The sequence below is a fragment of the Neomonachus schauinslandi genome, chromosome 6, assembly GCF_002201575.2.
Source record: "Neomonachus schauinslandi chromosome 6, ASM220157v2, whole genome shotgun sequence".
In the NCBI taxonomy this organism is placed as follows: domain Eukaryota; kingdom Metazoa; phylum Chordata; class Mammalia; order Carnivora; family Phocidae; genus Neomonachus; species Neomonachus schauinslandi.
In genome coordinates, this window is record NC_058408.1 from 98,387,144 (window position 1) to 98,404,158 (window position 17,015).

General features: G+C 53.0%; 1 protein-coding gene across 2 annotated transcripts in view; it reads left to right on the forward strand.

The window, feature by feature from the left end:
- The window catches only part of HK1 (hexokinase 1), a 63,292-nt gene extending 46,860 nt beyond the window's left edge, over nucleotides 1-16,432 (forward strand). For both annotated transcript variants that reach the window (XM_021700191.1, XM_044916049.1), the window contains 10 exons: nucleotides 432-665; nucleotides 2,961-3,265; nucleotides 4,615-4,763; nucleotides 5,082-5,201; nucleotides 6,562-6,657; nucleotides 7,996-8,095; nucleotides 10,642-10,825; nucleotides 12,603-12,758; nucleotides 13,795-14,028; nucleotides 15,539-16,432. In XM_021700191.1, coding sequence (XP_021555866.1) covers nucleotides 432-665; nucleotides 2,961-3,265; nucleotides 4,615-4,763; nucleotides 5,082-5,201; nucleotides 6,562-6,657; nucleotides 7,996-8,095; nucleotides 10,642-10,825; nucleotides 12,603-12,758; nucleotides 13,795-14,028; nucleotides 15,539-15,683 — 1,723 coding nt within the window. In that variant the 3' untranslated portion in view covers nucleotides 15,684-16,432. The remainder of the gene's footprint in view (nucleotides 1-431; nucleotides 666-2,960; nucleotides 3,266-4,614; nucleotides 4,764-5,081; nucleotides 5,202-6,561; nucleotides 6,658-7,995; nucleotides 8,096-10,641; nucleotides 10,826-12,602; nucleotides 12,759-13,794; nucleotides 14,029-15,538) is intronic.
- The last annotated feature ends 583 nt before the right edge of the window (nucleotides 16,433-17,015 follow it).

Genomic DNA, 17,015 nt, shown 5'->3' on the forward strand with positions numbered 1-17,015 from the left:
TAATAGTAACAAAATCCTGAAGTACTTCGGGATGAATCTAACAAAAGATATGCAGGTATGCAGAAAATTGAAATTTTCCTGGAAAACCTCAAGGAAAGGTGTGTAAGCATCCCAGGAATGCTCACAGACCTCAGGAGCAGGAGATTTGTCTGTGTCTCCGGAGCACGAAGCTCTGGGGTGGAGGCAGCGACGTCTCACCTCCCTTCTCTCCATGTCCCTTGGCGTGTCATAACCCAGCCCGGTACAGTTTTTTCTCTTATTACCTGGTATTTCTTATGGAGGAGACTCCTTCGTGTGTTCTTCTCAGGCACTTGACTGTCTTCATCCCCTGTCATTCACCCGTGGTGAATGGGTGTGGACTCTGGACCCTCAGTGCTTTGCACCGCCCAGTGTGGTCCTTAACTCACAGTTACTGGCCTCTAACCTCACAGGAATAAGGAAGGCCTCCACAATGCCAAAGAAATCCTGACCCGCCTGGGAGTGGAGCCATCCGATGACGACTGTATTTCAGTCCAGCACGTGTGTACCATTGTCTCATTTCGCTCTGCCAACCTGGTGGCTGCAACGCTGGGCGCCATCTTGAACCGCCTTCGAGATAACAAGGGCACACCCAGGCTGCGGACCACGGTTGGTGTCGACGGGTCTCTTTACAAGACGCACCCACAGTGAGTCTGCCCTTTGCTGTCATTGGCACTCAGTGCCCGTCTAGGCTAAGGACTTCCCCCAAAGGTCAGACTGTTGCACCCAGTGGAGGTTTCTGGCGTACGAGACAATACGTGGCTCTGGGCAGAAAGGTCAGAATTGCCCGACCCTCAGCCAGTTCTCCTGGTGTTGCTTCTGTACTCATTTCCCCCTCATTTCTTAGGTCTTGTTAGAGATTTCTGTGGCTGCCAGGAACACTGGGTGGAATACGTCTGTTTCTTAAATTCTCTTGCTTATTCATATTTCATCAGAGACCTTCATCCTAACTATAGTTTGGGTCATAGGTGCGACGCCCACATTCTTGTTTTAGAAGCTCCTGTGAAGAGCCCCCCAACCCTCAGACGTGCCTTTTTTTAAAACAAGGCAGCTTGTTGATGCTTTGCATCTGAGAGCGGGAGGGACATACAAGTTGTCAGTGGTCCCCATCGGTGATGAGGGGCTGCCTTCTTGTGTGTCGAACTCCCTAGCTGCAAAAGCCTTTTGTGGTACCGAGAACATGGCTTGTGCAGTTTTAAAGATGAAATTCTGAGTCTTTATATACTATTAACAATAGCTGCCTGTGGTGTGATTTTTTACACAAGACCTCAGATACTTTGCCACTCTGTGTACAAAGTGCATGTGAAATGGTCCTGTGGTACCTTCACAGCCAGTTCCAGAGACAGTTAAGTGAATGTTGACTTAAGTGGAAACCGTTCTGTTACTGAGCGGGTAGGGTTTGAGCTCATTACATGTCCTTATCTGTTAGGTTCATAGTTTTCTCTCTTTGTATTTTTAAAGTATTTGTAATTTTTTTTTTAAGATTTTATTTATTTATTTGAGAGAGAGAGTGAGCACAAGTAGGGGGCAGAGGCGGAGGGAGAAGGAGAAGCAGGCTTCCCGCTGAGCAAGGAGCCCGACATGGGGCTCAATCCCAGGACCCCTGGGATCATGACCTGAGCCGAAGGCAGACGCTTAACCGACTGAGCCACCCAGGTGCCCCAGTATTTGTAAAATTTTTTTTTTTTTTTTAAAGATTTTATTTATTTATATGACAGAGAGAGACAGCGAGAACAGGAACACAAGCAGGGGGAGTGGGAGAGGGAGAAGCAGACTCCCCGCCGAGTAGGGAGCCCGATGCGGGGCTCGATCCCAGGACCCTGGGATCATGACCTGAGCTGAAGGCAGACGCTTAACGACTGAGCCACCCAGGCGCCCTGTAAAATTTTTGATAATGAAACTGGCTATCTTTTTGAGGGATAGGTGGTTTCTTGGCAAATGTTTAGACAAGAAAGGGATTTGCAACATCACATTAAAAATTTTGTTAATTGTGGTAAAATACACGCTATAGAATTTCCTATCCTAACCATTTTTGAGTATACAGTTCAGTGGTGGTAAGCATATTCACGCTGTTGTGCGACCAGTCACCACCAGCCACCTCCTGAACTCTACAAGATCTACAAGATCACATGTCAAACAAATAACTTTGATTAAATGTGTTCTAGTTTAGAAGTCACATGTATTTGGTGTAGGAACTTCAGATAGTTCAAAAAATTACAAAGAGAACAGAAGTGATTTTTCATCCTACCCCCTGGTATTGGTCACTGTTGATATTTTGGGGTTCTGGTTTCCCTGTTTCCTTTGGCAGGCAGCCTTCCGTACTTACGACAGACCATAAACTTTGAGGAGGTTCTGTGTCTCACTGAGTCCTAAAGTCCTCTTCTAGCCAATAAAGAATGTCCCGACTCTTGGGGGCGGAAGGAATGGGCAAGTGAAAATAAAAAACAAGAGTGATTATTTATGGAGCTAGTAACCAATCAAAGCAATTGACGGACTTGTTTAGTTCTCACCGCCCCACTCTCTGCCAGGTACTGTCAATCCTCGTGGACTCCAAGGTTAAGTCACAGGCCCAAGGTCACCTGATGGGGGTGGCAGAGCTCGTCCCTGTCTCCTGATCTGTCTCACTTCCAAACGCCGGGCTCCGGACATCACTGTGCTGTTAGCTCTGTGTCATGGTGGAGGACAGAACCCTTTTTGGACCCTGAATTTTCTGTATTTGATACTCATGTCGTAATGTGTGTGACTGTGGGCTACTTGCATTTTTCCTTTTTACTTGTCTGCATCTGCCAGCTCTTCTCCAGCGCTCGTGTATGACCTGGGTGACGAGAAAATCAGGTCTAGAACATGGAATTCAGGTGTGGGAAAAGAAAGGGGAATCAGAGCTCCCTGACAGAGGGCTCTAGTCTAACTCTTGTGGCCTGCGCCCCGCTCCCCCACCCCAGGTTTTCCCGGCGTTTCCACAAGACTCTGAGGCGCTTGGTGCCCGACTCCGATGTGCGTTTCCTCCTCTCGGAGAGCGGCAGTGGCAAGGGGGCTGCCATGGTCACCGCGGTGGCCTACCGCCTGGCCGAGCAGCACCGACAGATCGAGGAGACCCTGGCCCACTTCCGCCTCACCAAGGACATGCTGCTGGAGGTGAAGAAGAGAATGCGGGCTGAGATGGATATGGGCCTGAGGAAGCAGACGCACGAGAAGGCCGTGGTCAAGATGCTGCCCTCCTTTGTCCGGAGCACTCCAGATGGGACCGGTGAGGGCCTCTGCTGGGGGCTGACACACCCCTCCTGCTTCTCCCACCAGGGACCAAGTGGGGCTGCAGGGAAGTCGCATCTCCCGTGGATGCATTTATTTTAGCAAGCATTAGGAACGCATTCAAAACCCTCTGCTTTCTATTTTTACCACTGACTTGCCCCATGTGTGACTCAGGGCCCTTGACTTGCCCTGGATCTGGCCTCCCAGGCAAGCAGCATCTCTAAAACCACAGTCCTGCTCTGAATCAGAAAGTGTGCTTAAAACAGTGAAAGTGGGCCGGTCCCACAACACTGGGATTGCGGCAGGTTCTCTCACAGATTCACCAGCAGAAGGATAGTTACCCAGTGTGCCCTTCTAAGTCCTGGCATGGTGTGCAGCAAGCAGACAGGGGCCTGGGGCTCCAGGCAGATTGGAGAACAGAATCCAACCCTTAATGCTGACCTTGCTGAGCGCTCTGGAGACGCCGAGGGGCTTCTCTGCTGGGCCCTTAAAATCAGATTTGTGATATGAATTAGGTCCCATGTGTCAGTTACTTATGATTGTTTTATATCCTTGTATTCAAAACCACCCTCAAGCCTAGTGGCTTAAAACAGCAGCCGCCTCTTAATGCTCCTCTGGGCCCGGCTCAGCTGTTCTCTGCTGGACGCATTCACGAGTCTGCAGTCGCTGGTGGGTCAGCTCGGAGGCCCCGCTCACACGTCCAGCAGTAGGCACTCAGCAAGGGTGCAAGAGTGCCTGGCCGTGCGCCTCATCCTCCAGCAGGCCGCCGGGCTCGCCCACGTGGTAGTGCCAGGGTCCATGAAAGAGAGGAAGGACTTCAAAGCCTCTTGGAGGCCTAGGCTGGGACAGGCTCAGCTCCTCTTCTGCCACACTCTGTCGGCCAAAGCGAGTCATAAGGCTGGGCTGGAGCCAAGGGGAGGAGAAATAGACTCCATCTTTTGATGGGAAGAACTGCAGAGTCACTTTGCAGAGGAAAAGTACAGGGAAGAGAATGACTGTGCACATTTTTACACACACTCTACACATTGACATAAATGACTAATTTTTGTGAGGGCTTCCCCTAAAATCGGGTCACTGTTGCCATGCTTTTTATAACCCTGGAGAATTTTGTTTGTTTATTGTGACAGGTGGTTCATCCATGGGTCTTTTGTCCTTCTAGTGTGGCTTGAAGGTCGTGGTGGTCAGTGAGTTTGTGCCCACTCTCCCCGAGCCTGAGCAGTGTGCTGGAGGCAGCAGAAGCTGGAGCTTCTCCCCTGTATTTAATATGGGGGCTCGAGTCTTGGGGTTACTGACTGCCAAGAGGCACTTAGCTGTTTTTGATGTTCTTTATGTTCTTGACTCTAATAGAGCATGGTGACTTCTTGGCGCTTGATCTTGGAGGAACAAATTTCCGTGTCCTGCTGGTGAAAATCCGCAGTGGGAAAAAGAGAACGGTGGAAATGCACAACAAGATCTATGCCATTCCCATTGAAATCATGCAGGGCACCGGGGAAGAGGTGAGACAGTTTGGCTTTTCTACCATGATGGCACATGTGTGTCACATGTCCAGTGGCATCGATGGTCCCCCCAAACCTGCCACGGGGTGCACGCAGCTCTGCCGTCGTGTCCTTGTGGCCTGAAAGCATCGGGCACCTTAAGCAATGCTGGGCTTCCGATGCTCGGGGGGCTGCAGAGTTCCCGGGGTGTGGGGGGGTACTTGCCCGGCATGTGTTGGTGCGTGTGTGTGTGTGTGTATGCGTGGAATCGTGCACTTGTACGCGTGCACTGAAGCAGGAAGCCAGAGAGCACGGGTAATCCCTTCTTTTCTCCTACAGCTATTTGACCACATAGTCTCCTGCATCTCTGACTTCCTGGACTACATGGGGATCAAAGGCCCCAAAATGCCTCTGGGCTTCACGTTCTCATTCCCCTGCAAGCAGACGAGCCTGGATGCGGTAAGTCTCTTTCTTCTAGGCACGGGGCAGGGCTGGCCTTGGGGCTTCCTCCGGCCTCACTTGGCCCCTCGATGTAGGAAACGGCTCACACGTCACAGTGGGTTGACCCAGGCTTTATGTCATGCCCTCCAGTTCGTCTTAAGACCCTTCTCAATTCGTTTTTTATCACTTGATGCACCCACCTCTTCCTGGAAGCCTCCTCATTCCCTGGGCAAAAGTATCTCACCCTCCTCAGTGTTCCCTCTTCCTTTAAATGGTATAGCACTTTTTTCGTAATTATTAGTGATTGTGTCTTTCTTCTCTGCTATGTCCGGTGCTCCTTGAGCAAGGGCCTGTGTTCCCCCACCCCCCCCACCATGCCCTAGCACAGAGTTTTATCAGAGGAGATACTTAATAAATGTTCAATAAGTGGAATGAAACAGGGTCCAGGGTCAGAGCTCAAGCACCTGCCAAGTACTTAAGTGCAGGGTACAGAGCAGAAGGTGACAGTTCCTGTCCTCAGGAGGCCGACAGTCTAATGGAGGATCCCAGCCTCACACCCGCAGCTCAGCACTGGGCTGAGGGCTATTGGTGGCAGGTGGGGTAGGGGGTACCCCGGCAGAGGGAGCTGATTGTGCAGAGTCATAGAGGCGAGATGGAGCCTGTCATGCTGGAGGAGTCACGAGTGCCTCCTTGTGTCACGGGTGGGGGTGTGGCCGGGGAGGGGCCCCGGAGTAGCATCAAATCACGCGGAACCTTGGGATTTAAGGCAAATGATGGGCAGCACTAAGGAGGCTAGGTCGGGCCACCTGCTTCTGGAAGCCAGTTAATCAACTCACTGGGCTGACTTGGGGCTTTTTCCTCTTAAGCCCTTTTATATCTCAGCAGTTAGAGCCATATAAACTTGCGTTTTGCAGTTTTTAAAGGTCTGCATTGTTTAAGGAGTTCACTTACACCGTCACCTGTATTCATCGTAGTTGAGTACACCCCCAGCAAATGCTCAACTTCATTCAAACCAAAAGTTCACTTTAGGCAGTAACAGTGTTACTAAAAATTTGCATTTCTCCATTTATGTTGTTGGCAGACTGTTCTTTAGGGGAACTAGTTGGTTATACCAGGGGCCCCACCATTATCCTCCTATGCCTCAGTTTCTCCATCTGTGAAATGGGCATTATGGACCAGACTGCCGTGGGGAACGGTTAGGAGGGGGCGGGCCCGTGGAGGGCTCCTTCTCTGTTATTGCTTTGAGCCTCAGATGCTCTAACCTAGTCTCCCTGTAAATTCTCAGCAGATACTTACTCAGGAAGGAGAGGGTGAAATGTTATATTCTCACCAGAAGGGTTGATTACACAGGACTCTCCTGGTGCCTTTGCTCTTTCAGGGAATCTTGATCACCTGGACAAAGGGTTTTAAGGCAACCGACTGCGTGGGGCACGATGTAGCAACATTACTAAGGGAAGCAATAAAAAGGAGAGAGGTAACTATTAAAAGGATGTTTTTAAAAATCTTCACTGTTTGGGGGGTTATAAAAATTGTCCTTGCTGGGTCGTAAAGAATTCAAACAATACAGAAGCGTGCGTGACCTGGGTAAGAGGGTTCCCTACACCGTCAGCAGTAAAACGGAGGTGAACAGTTTTGTGTTGTTAAAGGATGGTTTAAGTAAGGTAAAATCAGGACTCCCTGACAGCTTGAAAAAGAGAAAAGCAGCTCCCGGCAGCTAGGCATGGCCTGGCGCTGTCAGCCTTGGTGGCCCCCTATTGAACATGCAGTGTCACTCCGCAACTGATGGAATTAGACACGAAGGAGCCAAGTCTGTACTCCCGTCAGCACTCAGCACACACTCAGGATTGCCCTGCTTCTGGACAGCCTCCAGGCCAGAGCAAGCCCCACTCTGAGCGCCCCCGAAACCCCCAACCCAGGCTCAAATCCTGGAGGGGGTGCTTTCTAACCCGTTCCGAGATGCCCCACAAGGTATGTCGCCCATGTGGCACCCAGTCCCTGTTACCAGCTCTGTTTGACTACAGGTGTGTTTCTGGTGGTGTTTGGCTGGAGGACATTGACAAAATATAAAATGGAAAATTCTAAAGATTTTACTTGACTTATCAATGAGGGAATTAGTTAAAAAAAAAAAAAAGTTCAAATGCCTCTAGTTCAGAAGAGCAGCCAAATACACAGGCAGTGGGGAAGGCTGACGTGAATGGGTTTTTGAAAGAGGGATTGGTTGCACTCGGCGGAGTATGCGAGACAACTTACATCCCGTTGGAAAGAAACCCGCTGACCTACTTTTGCCCATGTCCCCACTCTTCATGTTAGCATTCTTCCAACCTACGTTCTGTGCAGAGACCAAACACACGTACGAACCCGTGTCTTACATCGCCCCTTTTGATCTATATTTGGGTTGTTTCTCTTTCTGGTCCCTGCAAACCATGCATGCAGTAGGTATCTTTGTGTACCTGCATGGCTATTTCAGAAGGACAGATTCTGAGGAGTGGGTTTGGTAGTTCCGTTTTGCCTTCTGGAAGACTGTAACACTCTGAACTCCTCAGAGAGAGAGCTATTTGGCCACAGTCCCTTGTCTTTTCTCCATTCAACAGTTCCCTCCAGGCTGCCTCTCTGGTACTCGGCATCATCTGTGAAATGGGTAGAATGCTTCCTTTCTTTAGATCTCCAGTGTCAGATACATCATTAATAGTAGGTGGTTAGTCAGTGAAGGAATATTTTACTACCTTTTTAACGGCTGGTAAGGAAACTATTTCAGATGAGGCATCAGGCAGCGCTGTCCCTCCCCTAAAGCTGTGTCCCTTTCTTCCCCAAGGAATTTGACCTGGACGTGGTGGCTGTGGTAAATGACACGGTGGGCACCATGATGACCTGTGCTTACGAGGAGCCTACCTGCGAGGTTGGACTCATCGTAGGTGGGTGTCCTGGAACGTGTGTCTCTTTGGCATTTTCCTGTTCTGTGGGGCCATGAGCCGGCAGCTCAGTCCTCTGTGAGGGACACTGTATCTGTCCCTATTGTCCCCTTACTGCCTCCAGAGTTTGGACCGAGGTTGCAGAGCTGTCAGGGGACTTTCTGCTCCCCAACACTCACCCCAAGGCTCGTGACCAGCTTGTCAAAACGGAGCTGTCCTGGATGAGGCTCCAGATGGCTCACATGGCTTGGGTGGACACGGTGGGAGTACCTGGGGCCGGCTTGGCCATCAGGGCAACTACTGGGCTTATAGGGAGGGCCACCAGGCAGGTGTTGAGGGGTGGGAGCCTGTGATTGGGAAGGCAACAGAGCTCTTCTTCTCCGCTGACTGTGGGCAAGGGCCAGAGACTAGTCTTGGGCACCATTTTGCCTCTGGCAGCCACAGTCTCTGAGCAATCCCAGCCACTTCAGTGGGTCGCAGAGAGGTTGGCTCTGCAGGTTCCCTTATGGTCCAGACACATGAGGGGTCTGGACTTGAGAGCACGTCATTCCTGAAGCACATCAATTCGGGCTGTGAGAAGACCATTTGTCCCACTGAGCCTGCTCCTGGTGTCAGGATGCTGGGAGAAGGCCCTGTTTCGTGGCCAACCTCTGCAGGCTCTACCTGGATGAGGAGGGCTGGTAGCCCTGCTGGGCAGACTCTTTGCTAAGTGTCTGGGAGATGGGGATAAGGCCCCTGAAGGCGGCCTTCCTGGTGCTCGGGAGACCTTTTCATTTGTGAAGCCATTTTTGGCTCCTGAGGAAATTCTGAAAACTGGGGAGCAGCTGCAAGTGTAAGGTTTTTGGGGCTTGACTCAGGGGCTGTTTTGTTTCTTCCTTTCTTTTGCAAAGCTTTCTGTCCCCACCCAGCCCCTGCACCTCTGCTTATGAATGGGCTTAGGTGTGACATGCAAATCCAGAGTGACAAAGCACATTCCCCACTGCGGGGCTGGGTCTGGCCTTCCTGCCCAGTTCAGGGCCGCCTGATTGAGCCGTTCCTGGCACCTGGCACCAGGTGAAGAGTGAGCGAGTGGGGCGGACACTGTCCCAGCCCCGGCTGCACTCACACCCACTTTCTCCTTCTTCCATCCATCCATCTCTTTGGTCCCAGTACCCATTGGCAAAAAGTATGGTTTCTATGTTTTGGCTTTCTGTGCACCCCTGGCCATTTCTGGGGCTCCTCTTCTCTCAGTTTCACACTTTGGGGTGAAAGGGAGCTGAGAAAACAAAAACCCCAAACAATCCAGTGGACCCAGGGAGAAGCGTCTGTGAATTCTATGGAAGTTTCTTTAAAGGGAACGAAAACAAGACCTTTTGGTCAGGCCAGTGGGGATTGCCTTGTGTCCCCCAAGGGGGCTGAAAGTCTGCCTGCATCCCACGGAGGCTGAGCGGGTGGTGCTCTGGGGCCTGGTTACGCGGAGTGTAACCAGCGTGTTAGAAATGCAGAGTCTCAGGCCCCACCCCCGATCTTCCAAATCAGAATCTGCATCTTAATAAGCTCCCCAGGTGACTGGGGTGCAGATTAAAATATCTGGGCGAAGTATTCCTTGGTTGGTTAGTTGGTTGGTTTTACATTTTCTAGTCCACTCACTGAGACAAGGCCGACGACCATGGGCTTGGATGTCATGGCGACAGAAACTGCTGTGAACGTTTTATACACTTCCTCTCAGTTTCTGTACTCAGCTCCTCAGGGACGAGAACAGCAAACCGTTGGTGGTTCCACCCCAGTCCCTGCGGGGTCACAGCCTGGGCAGTTCAGGGATGGAGAGCCCAGGCTCCTGAGCCTCTGGGAACTGTATGTCAGACTGTGCGTGTGCAGTGTGTACATCCAAGGAGAATCATCAGGTTTTCAAAGAGGGCTGTGACATCAAAATGACGAGGCACCATCACCTTTGGAAAGGCGCCACTGACATGCTGGGGACACGGGCCTTCCCTGAACTAGCTGTGGGCTTCATTCTGAAACACATGGGAGAGTGGACTGGGCCGGCATAGTCCATGACCATGTTTGATCCGTAAAGATAAGTGGACATCCATGGTGTGATGGTAGACGACCCCCCAATGTAGTATTTTATAGATACGTGTGTGTGTGTACAGTTGTGTATATACGTGTGTGTGTGTGTGTGTGTGTGTGTGTGTGTGTAGAGAGAGAGAGAGAGAAATATCCCTCCAATCTGAATATTGCCTAAACTTTTGCCATTGAAGACATATCTCTTTGTTGTCAGACCGTCTTCTATAAAAATAAACAGAGCCCTGCCTGGGCAGGTACACACTCGAGGCTCTCGATATTGACATCCTGGTATAAAGTAAGTGAATCAGGTGCTCTCTGGGTAGTTTAACTCTGACTCTCCTTTTCTGTTTCGAGGTTTTCCTGGGAAACAGTAGGAAAGCAAAGCTGTTGCTTTATTCATCTCAGAAATGTACCCCCTCTCTGTGGAGTCCCCGGCCCCAGGCCCTCCCCGCAACCCCAGGCCCCATGGCTCGGCCGTTCATTGCCCTCGTCGTGTGTTGCAGGGACCGGCAGCAATGCCTGCTACATGGAAGAAATGAAGAATGTCGAGATGCTGGAGGGGAATGACGGGCGCATGTGCATCAACATGGAGTGGGGTGCCTTTGGGGACAACGGGTGTCTAGATGATATCAGAACAATCTATGACAGACTGGTGGATGAATATTCTCTAAACGCTGGGAAGCAAAGGTAACTGCTTGGTGGAGGAGGACACATGCGGGAGCCAGGACGGTGAGGGTGGAAGGCTGTGTTCTGCCTGTTAAAGCAGAAGAAGTTTCTAGTAGGAGTGGAGTCTGGACAGAGGCTTAGAGACTAGCCCCTCAGATTCCCTCCTGACCTTTGCTTTTGGTTCAAGGAGAGCAGAGAGCCAGGAGGATGGTACGCGTGGGCCAGGTTGATGTCCTGGCCAGGTGCTCCTCTGCCGGGAGTCTGCCCAGAGGACAGGGTGGCAGCGGCCACACCACTTCCCGCAGTGACCGTGTTCATTCTGGAACATTCTGGTCTCCAGTGCTCTGTACTTCTTCCCCATCAGACTAATAGAAGCCTTTGGTCAGCAGGTTTTTGTTGTTTGGTGGAAGTAAAGTGCACTTGACCTGCAGTTGTCAAAGGGCACGGTGAATTAGGATGTGGCCAGTGGGGGCTTCTCTTCGTCGTTCCCCAGCCTCCTGCACCGCCTCATGGCTGGTGAGAGCCTGGGTCCCAGACATTCTGCCTGAGATGGCAGTGTCTGTCCTCCCTGCAGACAGACCGAGGACTCCTTGTCTCGGGCTCCCAGGACGCAGGTCATCCTCTGCCATTGCCGGGATGGGTTTGTCCGAGCCATGTCCCCAGGAGCAGGAAGAAGCAGTGGGGGGGATGGCACCTCCCAAATAAGACTTGTTTCCCAGCCGCCCTCAAGATTTTTGCCTTTTCTAGAGACACCTGCGCTGTTATTTACTTAATGGTTTTCTTTAAGTCAGCTTCTATTTTTCACTTAAATTTAACAAGGGAGAAAAAAGGGGAAACCAGTATTACCGTAAATAGATGATAATCATAAAATGACATAGCGAAGATCAGTGTCACTCAATTCTAGCTCCTATTGCCTACCGTAGACCCCCTTGGTTGGCAGGGAGGTAGCAGGTGGTGGAGGGGGTTAGAGCCTCTTCAGCACCGCACTCAGCTGGTGTCCTTCACGGTGTGAGAGGGACTGGATGAGGACTGATAATAATAGTGCAGTCTCATGGGTTTTTTCTGTGGCGCGCCTGACATCCTCTGGAGTGTCCAGTGGACTCTTCCCAGCCTGGGGACGCTGGGACTTGAGCATGGCGAGGGCAGGAGTCAGAAGGCCCAGAACAGGTTGCCCTCCAGAGCACAGCAGCCGCCCGAACCCTCCAGCCTGGGTGGCTTCCTCCCTGTGCTGGGGGCTTGACCAGCACCCTGGGCTTTTTCAAAACCTTCCAGAAATCTAGTGGGAATTTTGCCCTCCTTGTCTTCTTGTCCCTTTAAGACTCAGACCGGTTGTTTGCTTATTATGCAGATATTTATTGAGCATTTGACTGAGAGCCTAGCGCTGGGCTGTGCAGACCCTGGGCCTCAAAGCTGAGCAGGACACTGGTTCCAGTCTCTCCAGGCTTCTGCTGGAGAGGCAGCATGCCTGTGGGCCTTGTGACGGGGAAGGGAGGGTGTATGGGAGCCTGAGACAGGCAGATAGAACTCGGTCGCGGGGAGAAGGACAGGCCTCTTGGAGGAGAGTTTTGAGCTGAGAGCCGGGCAGTGGCAGGAGGGAGATGGCCCAGCAGTTAGATGTGAGTGCTGGTGATTTCGGTTCTGGTCCTGGGGAGGGTTGAGGATCCCTTAGCCCTTCCTGGCCTCCCGCTGCCTCTGCTGAGGGGCACAGGGCTGGGTGTGCAGGCTGGTGATGCCTCTGCGGGGCTACTGGGAGACCAAAAGCTTCACATGGCTTCACCAGCCCCTGCTCTTGGTTCAGGTTTGAGAAGATGATTAGCGGTATGTACCTGGGTGAGATCGTCCGCAACATCTTGATCGACTTCACCAAGAAGGGGTTCCTCTTCCGAGGGCAGATCTCTGAGACACTGAAGACCCGGGGCATCTTTCAGACCAAATATCTTTCCCAGATTGAGAGGTGAGTGATGAGGGGCGTCCCTGCAGGTCTGTTAGAGGTCTGTGTGGCCAGGGGAGGTCGTGATGGGCGGGGAGGCACCTCACGGGACGTTGTCATTTGTGAGGGTGTTTCTTTCTTTTTTTTTTTAAAGATTTTATTTATTTATTTGACAGAGAGAGACACAGCGAGAGAGGGAACACAAGCAGGGGGAGTGGGAGAGGGAGAAGCAGGCTTCCCGTGGAGCAGGGAGCCCGATGCGGGACTCGATCCCAGGACTCTGGGATCATGACCTGAGCCGAAGGCAGACGCTTAATGACTGAGCCACCCAGGCACCCCTGTGAGGGTGTTTCTAACCCTCTGGAGTAGTAGGCCCTGAGCAGCTACATACTGAAATCATATAATTTTATTATAAAAGATTTTCCTTTTCTTCATGCTTTATTAAAGTTGGAGCATTATGTATATTTGGAAGTCAGGTGTATGGACTCCATTTCAGGATAAAGGTGCATCACGGATACCTGTGTTAAAGAGCGCTGAGTCCACTAGAGCCAAGAGCCACAGGTCTAGTCCCACCTGCACTCATCTGAAAGGCAGCCTGGGATCGGGCTGTTTGGTCACCCAGGAAGTGTGCCCCACGGCAAGTGGCTTTGCCTTCCTCCCATTTTCTTGTGTGCGGTGATTGCTTCCTCCCTGGGCAAAGGCCTTTGCCCTCTTCCTTGGTGAGCTGTGAGAGGAGGTGCAGGGTGCTCTGCCAAAGCAAAAGCCACCTTGTTTTTAGAATGGTCGTAAAAGCTGGGGTGCCTGGCTGGCTCAGCACGCAGCTCCTGATCTCAGGGTTGTGGGTTCGAGCCCCAGGCTGGGTGTAGAGGTTACTTGAAAAAAAATAACGTCTTTAAAAAGAAATAAATTAATACAAATAAATGTTGATTTGGAGGCAGGAAGCCCCCACAACCCTACTCGTGGTAAGTACGGTGGTTTGGGGCTGGTCCCCCGGCGTCGGCTCCCAGGCTGCTCTGCAGGGCCCCGCTTCATCCAGCCTTCTGGCTTTTGTCCACCGCAGTGACCGGTTAGCGCTGCTCCAGGTGCGGGCCATCCTGCAGCAGCTGGGCCTGAACAGCACCTGTGACGATAGCATCCTGGTCAAGACCGTGTGCGGGGTGGTGTCCAAGAGGGCTGCACAGCTGTGCGGTGCGGGCATGGCCGCCGTGGTGGACAAGATCCGCGAGAACAGAGGGCTGGACCACCTCAACGTGACTGTGGGCGTGGATGGAACACTCTACAAGCTTCATCCGCAGTGAGTGGGGCTTCCGCTTGGGTGGGCAGGGCGTCCTGGGCTGCTGAGGTCCCTTGATGGGTTATGGGACAGCAGGATGTGAATTGCACCAGAATTCCTCACCAGGACCCAGCTGACCCGAAGGCTGTGCGTTTAGGGCCTGGGCCTTCTCTGGGACCAGGTGATGAGCTGCTTCGAAGTTTAACTGAGATCCTTGGAGAGGAGTGGCTTCACTTGGTTCAGCTCACACCAGTGGCGTAGATGTCCCTCTCCGCATTCCTCCTGGGGCCCCCTTAGGTCAGGCAGAGTCTGAGGGAAGGGCGACTGTGGCCTTACCCATCCGCCTGGGTAGCTGCAGCCCGGCCAGGAGGCTGTGTCTGGTAAGTGGGGAGAGGGAGTGAAGGACGGAGGGAGGAGGACACCTTGTCTTGTTCACCTGCTAAATCAGTTTCTCAAGAGGCTTGCAAGGTAGGAAGAGGGATGGGGAGTGGGCTCCTTATGGTCAAGGGTCTGACACTCTGTGCTGAAGGAGGATATTCGGCCCCACCTGCCCTTTGATCGGCCACATATCCCAAAGCTTAGCCCTTATGAATAGAGTGACCCTATTACTTATTGTCTAAACTGGGGTGGTTTTGCCAGTGAAGAGACTGCACTAATAATTACACTGGGACCATCCCTGGTAAACTGGGCCATAATGTCACTCTCCTTAAAAGCAGCCTCACCCACATCAGCGTAGGCATTCGCTGCTTACCTCACGGCCATGGCTGCAGAGGGAGCCAACTGCCCTGCTGCATCTGCACCTGTCCCCCACCTCCGTAGCTGTCCTCTTCGTCACCTGGGGCAGCACACTGCCGTGGCTCAGAGCTAGGTTTTGGAGCCATACACGCTTATCTAATCCCCGCACCATCATTTGGAAGGTATGCTCAAGTGCTCAGCTGCCAGGTGTCCTCGTCCTCAGGGCCTGATGGCCACGGGCAGGACTGGAAGGTAGCATAGAAGGTGTGGGGCAGGCCCTGGCAGGGGTGCCACAGCGGGCAGGTGGTGTCACCTCCATTGCCCTGAGCTGCGTCAGCCTGGCCCTGTGTCCCCCGTCAGCACATGGTGTGGGAACCTAGAGTCACCTGTCACTGAGAGATTCTCTCTCACCGGGGGCCTGCCGCTCTTGGCCTCGGAGGCCAGGTGTTGGGCCATGGCTGGTGATGGGCTGGGGATCTCAGGGGGCCAGGCCCTGGTACCCTTCTCGGTATCTGGTCCCCCAGACGCCTCGGGCTTGGGGGATGAGTGTGTCTGTGCGTTATTCCTGCCCTTGTCCTGATAAGCCGTCCAGTCACATCTATTTGGAATCTCAGCTGTTTCTCCATGCTGAAAACTGGGGTCGTAGAATCGGCGGCAGATCCGGTGTCCCCGCAACCCTTCCCAAGAAGCCCCTCCCGTCTTGCTTGTCCCCTGTCATTAGGGTCCTGCGGCGTCCTCGCACGGACCCAGCGTCTTCTCCACTTACCCTCCCCCTCCGTGTGTTGTTCTTTCTCAGCTTCTCCGGAATCATGTACCAAACCGTGAAGGAACTGTCCCCAAAATGTAACGTGTCATTCCTCCTGTCCGAAGACGGTAGCGGCAAGGGGGCTGCCCTCATCACGGCAGTGGGCGTCCGGCTCCGGGAAGAGACGAGCAGCTAAGGGTACTGGCCCCCCGGCCTGCTGCCCCTCCAGCACGTCTCTCTTCGGGCGGCCACCCCCGTCCCTCCCAGCGAGCTGGGCCGGGAGCCGCCGGCGCCAGAGCCCACCTCCGCCGCAGCGGGAGGGGCCGCAAGCCAACTACCGGCGCATAACGTAGGGTACAAAATAGAGCGTGTGCTGTTGATAATCTCTCCCCACTCCAGCCCCTCCTCGCCTGCCCTGCCACTCTGCATGATCCGATTTCAACCTGGTCGTCCGCTCCCCACGTGTGAAGTGTAGTGGCGCCCATTTCCAGTTTCTGCATTCGTCCGACAGAGTTATTTATTGGCCCAAGATGAAAAGTCACGCCATCTGACAGGCCTTAGGGGCCTCCGCAGCCCGTCCTTGGGGACCCATCCCCCGTGTGAAATGTATTATCACCAGCAGACACTGCCGGGACTCCTCCTCCCAGGGGCATCTTAGTGGCTTCCTCCCGTCCCAGCCCCCACTGCTGTCTGGCGTCCTGAGGTTCCCATCGAGATGTGTCCGTGCCACTGAATCGTGTGTCCGTGGAACTGGTCAGAGCCACGTTGTGACAGTCTTGCCTTCTGTCTGTCTTGGGGGTGGGGGGAGGTGGGCAGTTCTGTGGGAAAATGTCTTGTCTCCATTTGGGTAAAAGGAACGAAACCAACAAACAGTGCCCTCATTGGAATTCCCCATTGCTTTTGTGAGCCACGTTGTATGACCTAGTAAACTTTGTACCAATTCAAAGACCCCGAGTGATGCTTGTTGGCCGGAGAAGGTGGGAGGCCATGCCCTGGGGATCCTGGGGGGTGGGGGGAGAGTGCTTAAGCCCCCAGCCTTCGTTTAGTAGCGTCACTTCTCTGTTCTCTGCAGTGTCACCGAGCTAGCCTCTGTCCTTGTTTTCCAGCACCCGCCTGGCCAGCTCCCTAACCCCGCACCGTTAGGAAGGTAAAGCGGTGGAAGGCCTCTGGGCTCCCACGGACTGTTTGGGTTTAATGAGAGGACAGTGCACATTGGCTGTCCCCACCGCCGTCCCCAAGTAGACCCCGCCCTTCATCACCGTCTGCCAACTCCAAGGGAACAGAGGGTGTAGACCCTGCTCTAACACGGATGACGTCTTGCTGCAGCCCCGGGAGCAGGTTGCCTGCACGGTCCTCCTCTCCCCTTTTAAACGAATCCCTTCTGTAGGAAACCGCTCCTCACCTGACCCTTTCATCCCTGCCCCACCTCAACCCTGAGGCTGCTGATTCACCCCATGGCCCGCCAGTGGGTACCACATCAGCCCGCCTCTCGTGCCCTGGGCGGGTTAAGGCCAGAGCCCCTTTATCG